The sequence below is a fragment of the Panthera pardus genome, unplaced genomic scaffold, assembly GCF_024362965.1.
Source record: "Panthera pardus isolate Hobbes unplaced genomic scaffold, ASM2436296v1 HiC_scaffold_16, whole genome shotgun sequence".
Lineage (NCBI taxonomy): Eukaryota > Metazoa > Chordata > Mammalia > Carnivora > Felidae > Panthera > Panthera pardus.
The window spans coordinates 40,610,665-40,619,454 of record NW_026526721.1 but is presented as its reverse complement, the minus strand read 5'-3'; the positions used below and the strand labels follow the sequence as shown (position 1 = coordinate 40,619,454).

Genomic DNA, 8,790 nt, shown 5'->3' with positions numbered 1-8,790 from the left:
GTTTATCCCATTGAAATAGGAACACTGGGGGCAAAGGATTATAAATGTAATGACCCGAACTGTAAATGTAAAGATAATAAATTCTGGTGGGTCATGTTGAGTTTGGGATGCCTGTGCAAAGTTCCAATTGGAAATTTCCAGTATACAGTCAGAAAGATGTTTGTGGATCAGCATTGTGAGTCATTAGTGCATGCAAATGATACTAAATTTAGACCCTGGGGATTGAGATGATCACTTAAGGTGAGTAGGTTAAGACACCTCCCTTTTCTCCCCACTACCAGTAGACCCAGTGGCACAAAACCATTTTTAAAACATTTTTATTAACCCATTTTGGATGTATAGATAGAAGTGATGAACAGGCTTTAGAACCTATAATTTAAATATTGGCCCAGACAATAGGTAAAGTTGTTTGAACCAGTTAGTTATTCTCTCCTGAGATTTGTTAACTAAGGTTGAACAGATCGCTGGATTTCAGAGTGTAGGATCTTAGCATAGAAGAATTTTCCCTAGGAACACATAACTAGAAAGAGATTATCATAACTAGAGAAAACATTCCTCTCCATATACATTCTTATCTATTGAACATGATCTGAATTTTCTTTAGAGATAGGGAAACAGATTAGCATGAATTGGCTCACGGATACTGTCATTAGCATATTCTATGAGGAAGGAGAATAAGCTAGATACTGTTCAGGGCAAGACAAATGAGGTCTTTCTGGTTTATAGCCAATTATGATTAATTCGTGTAACAATGATTATACAGTGGCTACTATAAGCCGGGCATTTGGTTAAAAACCTGGGATTCAGTTTTGTCTCCTAGGAGATTACAGTCTATTATTTAACTAGAAAATAGACTTAAGAGTATTAGTTCCCCTTAACTAGGTGCTTCATCAGCTAAAATATACAATCACACTTAATTATTACTAAGAATTTTAATAAGCATGATAAGAAATCAATCTCTAGTTTCAAAGAACTAAGAGGTCAATTGCTTTCAAAGAAACAAAAGTTAATTTAATCAATATTTCTCTCATTTTGAAACTTTGTCTGAAAAAATTTGAACAGCATCTTTGGTCCCTTTGGCCCTTTTACTGTGGTGCTATTCCACATAGGCCTTGTTCTGGGAGATGGTGATTGGTTTTGCTGTGGTTTCCCAGTAAGTGGCTGATGATTTTTACTACATATAAACTCAAGCCAGGAGACCCCTGGAGGCAATCGGTGGTAACTAAGCACCTTAGTGAACACACAACCTGAGAGAGTAGATGTGGTAGACTCTTTGGAAGGAGGGGGTAAAGAGGGCACAGTTGAAGAGGAAGAGGAGGAGGAAGATGATGAAGAGGAGGAGGAGGATGAAGAGGATGTAGGCAGGGACTGCGGCTCAAAATTATTACTTTTCTTCACATAAAGTAGCCAGTCAATAGCCTGGGGTTGTTGGCTTACAACTCTGTCTTCGGAGGCTGCCGTCAGCCCTTTGTTCTTCCTATTTAGCTCCTGGGTGATATCAGGTTCAGATGTAGAGAGAATTTGTATCTTTTCCATTCCTTCAGATTTGTCTTCAGGGATTTCATCAGGCTGATTTTCTTTCACCGAGGATGGAAGACCAGATGAGGGAGAAGTCTCTGGTATGGAGAGGAGAAAAACTAATTTCACTTCTATTCCCCTCTCAGAACTGAGCTCAGGTGTTGGGATGACAAATAGCGTTGCGCCATGAGGATCTTTCCTTCCCGTAAGATGGTTACATTGAGATTTTATGCAGGAAGCACAAGCTAAACATACCATATAATTTGATGAAAGTCGGGGACCAGGATGAGGATTTGGCCTTCCCCTCATTCTTCGAAAGAGAATCTGCCTACAGAGATCCCTCTGGATTCTGGTCTTGGAGAGAGAATTGACAATTTTATTTACAACATCATCAGGGACACTTCCACCTTTAACAATGCAGGGATGAATATAATCTAAACTCCATGAAATTTCTTTATTTGATGCTGTCTTTGCACAAAGATCAAAGCTGCCTTTATTCTGGAATCGGGAGCCCAATGTTGAAGCAGCTATGCTCCTGATAAATTGTTTAGAGCTTGATAATGATTGACCTGAGACATTTGGTTTATACTGGGGTGAAGATAAATCTGTGGCCCTGTATTTGTCATTTGGTGAAGAGGTATTCTGAAACTTGGAGTGACAAACCGGTGAGCTGAGGGTCCTGAAGTCCCGATTAAGTGTAAGCACTGTCTGAGATTTAGGTGGGAACAATGGCAAACTCTTAGTCTGGTGGACAGAATGTGCTAAAGGTGATTTCCTTGGTTTTGAATGGGACAATGGTAAGCTCAGAACAATGGAATTAGAGCTCAATGCAGCTGTTGTCTGAGGTCTGGAGTCAGATAATGGTGAGCTCAGAGCCATTTGATTGGATTCCAATGAACATGATGACTGAAGCAAGTCATGTATTTGAGATGTAGAGTTGAGTGATGGTGAGCTCAAAGATCTTCGATTGTGCTCTAATAAAGATGTCCAAAGGCCATCCAATGAAGATGTTTTCTGAGGCTTGGACTGTGGTAATGCTGCGCCAAGCACTCTTTGATTAGGTCCCAAAGAAGACGATTTCCAGAGGACATCTAGGGAAGGTGTTTCTTGATGTTTGGGGGGAAATAATGATGAACTTGAGACTCTTTGATTAGACTTCTGTGAAGGTGATGTCCAGCAAAAGTCTCGGGAAGATGTAGTCTGAGGTTTGGGGAGGGGTAATCGTGAGCTCAAGTTTGTTTGACTGGACTCCAGTGATGAAGATGTCTTATTAAGATCAAGTGAAGGTGTTGCCTGGGATTTATGGTGGATCAAAGGTGAGCTCAAGGCTCTCTGATTAGGCCACAGTGAAGTTCTCTGGTGGGGGTCTAGTGCAGGTGTGTCCTGACGTTTGGATTGGGATAATGGTGCTTTTGGAGCCTTGTTATAGAAACCCTGTGAAATTGTGTCCTGAGACTTGGCAGAGGGCAATACTGAGCAGCTCTGCACCAACTTCTTAGAGTTAACTGGAGGTGCTGCAAGGTGATTACTATGGGATTGCACTCTGACTACAGGCAGCTTATTGGGTTGATTTAGTTTTTCACCTGTGTATTGATGTGTCAATGAATTGGTTGTGGCTGGTTGGTAAGAGTATTCTAATGGCACAAATTGTTGATCATAATATGCCAAAGGCTCCATCTTGTGCTAGTGGTAGAGGTCTTTTTGAAAGCAGCTGGCTTGTGGGATATTTTAGTAACTGAGTCTTTTAGCTGGATTCCATGGACAAAGAATATTTTTAAATAAATAGTCTTTGGTATTTTCCTACTTCTATCTTGTTTCCTCTCTGTTAATTCTCAAATATTACAGAGTGTCTCAAAATTGAGGTATAGATGAGGTTGAAAAAATTATCACCATTTGAGATTCTCCTCTATCTTCTCTTTCATTCCCTAGAGCTTTCTCTCTCTCTCTCTCTCTTTTGAGGAAATAATGCCTGTTAATAAAATAGTGAAGAGAGTTAAGAAGAGATCCTGATAGGGATATTAGTTTTCTCAAACAATTTGTTGTAGTGACTAGAGCTTGGGCTTTATGTTAAATCCAAGTCAGCTACTCTATGTGTAACTTTTGAATTAAACTTTCTAAACCCCATTCGTATATCCATAAAATAAATGTGATATTTAATTTACTGAGCTAAAGACTAAATAAGATACAAAATGAATAGCATTGTCCAGGATATAACTGATGCTCAAATAAAAGGTAATAGCCATTTCTGGTACTCTTTTATTGATGGCTTAAGTAAAAAAAAAAAAAATCTATGATAAGTTTGTTGCATGAAATAAGAAAATCTTAGAGAAAAGTGAAATTGAAGTGCTGAAATGTTGGTTTTCAATTTAGATTCAATTACCTGTTGTTATCACCTTTTAGCTTATTTCCAAAAGTCCATAATTCTAGTTGAAAGTTTACTGCATACCTTTCATAATGTTCTTATTTTTCACCAATGTATCTTTTGAAACCATTGACTACTACCTTTTAAAACGAATGTCTTTGTTCATGTTTATTATTTTTTTTACTCTGGTGATCTCCATTCATTCTCTCATTTCTCTCCAGGCCTTCACTAAATTATTTTCTTTTCCTCTCACCTCAATATAGTGCTCAGTGTTTCATCACCAGGTCTCTTCCCTTTTTGTTTTATTCCTATGCAATCACACTAGTTGTTTTTATTTAAAAATGAACTATAGAAACTTCACAAAAAAACAGAAATATATAGCTAGCCGAAAGTGATGCAAGCTCAGAAAAGATAGATGTGTTGCTTTTTAAAAGATGACACATAATAGAACATGACACTATTTTAGTGCATTTTCATGGCCAAGGGTTTGTTCTTCAGGTTTTAAGGCTAAGACACATGATATGACAAAAAACTGACAGTGATTGCAACAGACCTTAGGATCATCCAATAAAGTCATTAGCCCTAAGGCCCTTGAAGATGGGAACTGTTCAACTTTGGTTTCATGATCCTTTCTTATGCTTCCATGACTTACCAACCCAATTTCTGATGGACAAATTTATTCTTCATATATGCCACCTTATCCAATTAATTAACTATCAATTCTATTACTGCTAGAAGGTTTTCCCCTACATCAAGGTGTCTTTTCACTTAATTTTATGTACATCTATTTTAATATACTCTTATCTTATGTACTCTAATCTTATGTACATCTATTTTAAAATATGTCTTGTTGATATCATAATTCACTTGTTTTCAAGTCATGAGTCATTCCTTGTGGAATTCTCCAAGTACCAACAATGTTATTTACATGCCATTGACTTCCTAATCTTTTGTCTCTAGTGCTGGTTTCCTCTTTAGCTTCAAAACTATATTTTCAACTAATAATCAGACTTCTCTACCCCAAATTCCCAAAGACAGTTCAAACACAAAACACATAAAACTCAATAAAGTTACTTCTTCTTCTGGAGAAATCTTTTTCTATGTCTTCTATCTCAGTGTCTAAAGACTAGTTTTCTAATTCAGAATCCTTGAAATTATCCTGGACAGCTTCACATTCCAGAACAATTTACATACTAATATTGGCTGATCTTACCTCTTTCACATCTTAATTTACCTTTTCCTATCCAAAGCCACTATTTCAGTTTATACAATAGGCATATCTTGTGTAGACAAATTTATTACTAAATTAACTTCTATATATCTTTCTTCCATGACCTCACTCACTCTCTTCCATCTCTTCTTCCGGACACTCAAGAGGAAGTTTTTGGTATTGAAATACAGCTCTTGCTCATCTGAGGATTTCCTTTGCTTTGCTTATATCTGTAGGAGTAATAAGCATTGAATTGAAGTTATTTGTGGTTGCTGGATTTTGTGTGGTGTGATTTGACACCCAGTTTTTTAAAGACAGCGAAAATGGTACATTCCACTGTGTGCTGTTTGGCACCCTAACATGCTTCTAATTCTTAATACAGAACAACTTCATGACCTTGAGGTATGCAAAGATTTCTTAAACAGAACACAAAAAGCAGTAACTATTAAAAATTGATAAATTAAAACTAAGAGCTCCCAATTATCAAAATACACCATATTTAGAAAGAGTAAACGCAAATCAAAGAATGTGAAAAATATTTACGATACATAATATCTGAAAAATAAGGATATGGATATTATCATAGAATATTACATACACGATAACCTCTGCATGTTGCTAAGAAAAAAATACAGTTTGAATCATGTCAAAAACATGGCCAACCACTTCACAAATGAGGATATCCAAACGCTAGTGCTAAAGCTCAGCCTCATTGGAGACCAGTGAAGTGCATACTTAAAACACAGAGAGGTACTACAACACATTATCAGACTAGGACTAAAGTAAAATAAAATGAAATAAAAACAGACAAAGTCAAGAATTTGTAACTATGTAGATTAATTAGTATTTATACACACACACACACACACACACACACACACAATTATATTTCATACCTAGGTATAATCCAATAAGCATATCATGAGTGAATATTTGCACCAAAATACATGCCATAGGATGTTCAGTGAACATTATTCATAGTAGCTCAAAACTAGAATTAACTGTCAATCAGTAGCAGAATATATAAATAAGATATGATATATTCATTCAATGAAATACCAAACAACAATGAAAATTAGCAGAAAGTCTAGCACCATGCAACTACATGGATGAATTTCACTTACAAAATGTTGAATGAAAAGAATAATATGCACAAAAAATACCTTAAAATTTTACATATGAAAGTAAAAAATAAGGTCATACTAACTATGATCTTAAAAGCCAAGCTAATACATTTGGAGAGGTACAGATTAGGAGAGAACAAAACTTCTAGGGTGGTGGTAATATTCTGTTTCTTGACCTGGATGATGGTTGTATGGGTGAACTCATTTTGTGATAATTGAGCTCTAACACTTACACTATGTGTATTTTTGTATGTTTCTTAACTTCAATAAAAAGTTAAAAAATACATAAGTTGATGCTAATTTGAAAAGACACATCTGAAACAAAATTGCACTGAAAGGTGAAACATTAAAGGATGAACCAAGATCTGGCACCCAGATGTAATGAGAACTTGAAAAAAAAAAAGAAGTAGAAGAATGTGATGTGGAAATCCTGCTATCATATGTAGAGGAATAAAGAAATTCAAAACAAATGGAACTAACAAAAATCTATTTGAGACAAAAACCAGAGAAAAATAGCATTTCTGAATGTTTTCCACTTCACAGCACTAACACAGCAAATGGCACTCTCATTTTAAAGAATGTGTTTTTCTGTAACTATGGAAGAAAATGAATACCACTTAAGAAAAAATTAACCCACAAATAGTCTTTGTGCCCAAATTGTCTTTACAGTTGGGTTCTTTCAAACTTTCAGTGAAATGATTCACATAGTGTTATATAACCCTTTTCAGAATATAATAAATACTGAAATAGTCTAAGTTTGTTCTGTGAAACTGCTGTACATAATTCTAATATTAAACTGTGACAAAAAATTTCAAAGAGAAAAATAAAATGTCACTAATTTGCAAAATTCCTAAATAGAATAAAAAATTTAATTTAACATTACAATAAAGTAACAATAAACTATCACCAACTGGATCTTATTCATACAATGTAATGATTTATTAGTAAACATTATAATTCATCATGTTCATAATTCAAAATAAATACTAATAGATGCTCAAAAAGTCACTTTATAAAATCCAACCTCCCCTCCTCATAAAACCCAGTAAAGCTATTAAGAAAAAACTAGTTATTTAATGAAGACAAACTTCAATCTGAAAGCACAATTAAATCATTCAGTTGATATTGAACTATGAGCTAGTCCCACTATAGGCTGATAATAGACAAGCATATTAATCATGAAGTCACTATTACACTTTAACATTATTTGGGAAGATCTAGCCAATGTAATAAAGAAAAAAAAATAGGAAAAAATCTAACTATTGAAAAGGTGAAAATTATATTATCTATGTATATTATATGATTAAAAATTCTATTTAGAATAAAGAAAACCTGACTGAATCGATAATATATTAAAATTCAGAAAGTTCAATGAAATCAGTTTACTAAATCTGTATATATGAATCAAGAATTTTTCTAAATGTCAACACTTAACAGGATATATGATGACCATAGACACTTTATATATAATTTGTTCTAATAATTCAATAAAAATACAAATATCCCATTGCAAAAATGAGCAATTACTTGAAAATTTTATAGAGAAGAAATACAAATGCCTAGTAATCAAAGAAAGCCAACAGTTTACTGCATCTGCTTCTTTTGTATCTTTCAATTCTTTTTCCAATGCACAGATGCTCCGTGCTCCTTCATTCTACTTCCTTTTTCAAAACATGTTTCGAATAAATAGAAAAATTACCATTGGAAATTTCAGTAACCTTTTCATTAATGGATAGAAACAAGCAGAAAATCAGTAAGATTTTGTATTTCAAGATTTGAAAAGACACTATCAATTAACTAGACCTAATTGATATTCATAGAACATTTCACTCCAAAACATTCTTCTCAAGTGCACATGGAATATGCACCAAAACTTTGTAGACCATACAACAAATTTCAATAAATTCAAATGGGTTTAATCATACATAATATGTTCTTGAATTTGGCAATGAACGTAATTATAATCAATAACAAAAAATATATGAAAAAATAACCAGACATTTAGTATAAAAGAATATATTTCTAAATAACCCATGGGATAAAGAATTCAAAAAGGAAGTTAAGAATTATTTTGCAATAAATTAAAATAAAAATAGGCTATATAAAAATGTGTAGGATGCTGCTAAAGCAGAACTTATGAGGGGGATATATCTGTAGCATTAAATAACCATATTAGAAAAGAAGAAAGTTTTCAAACCAAGGACATTAGCTTGCTTGTTAAGCAAAGAGAAAAAAAGAATATTAAGCCAAAATTAAGTAGAAAAAAAATATTAGAAGATAAATTAATAATATAGAAACCAGAAAATCAAGGGTACCAAAAGCTGGTTGATTTCAATAAAACTGAAAACATTTAGTCAGACATGTCAGGAAGGAAAAAGGAGAGAGAAATAAGTTACAAATACCAGGAATGAGAGGTGATATTACTACCAACTGTACAATATTGAAAAGAATAATAATGTAATACTATGAATATTATGCCAATATATTAGACAAGTCAGATGAAAGAAACATACTCTTGAAAGACACAAACTGCCAACACTCACTCAAAAATAAATTCTAAAACTAAGGATCCCTAT

At 34.0% G+C, this 8,790-nt stretch overlaps 1 protein-coding gene across 1 annotated transcript in view; it reads right to left on the bottom strand.

Annotated features, from left to right (window-relative positions):
* Nucleotides 1-301: 301 nt before the first annotated feature.
* Nucleotides 302-8,790, bottom strand: part of CSNKA2IP (casein kinase 2 subunit alpha' interacting protein) — a 113,693-nt gene continuing 105,204 nt past the window's right edge. The window contains exon 2 of the mRNA XM_053903237.1: nt 302-3,487. Coding sequence (XP_053759212.1) covers nt 1,012-3,195 — 2,184 coding nt within the window. The 5' untranslated portion in view covers nt 3,196-3,487 and the 3' untranslated portion in view covers nt 302-1,011. The remainder of the gene's footprint in view (nt 3,488-8,790) is intronic.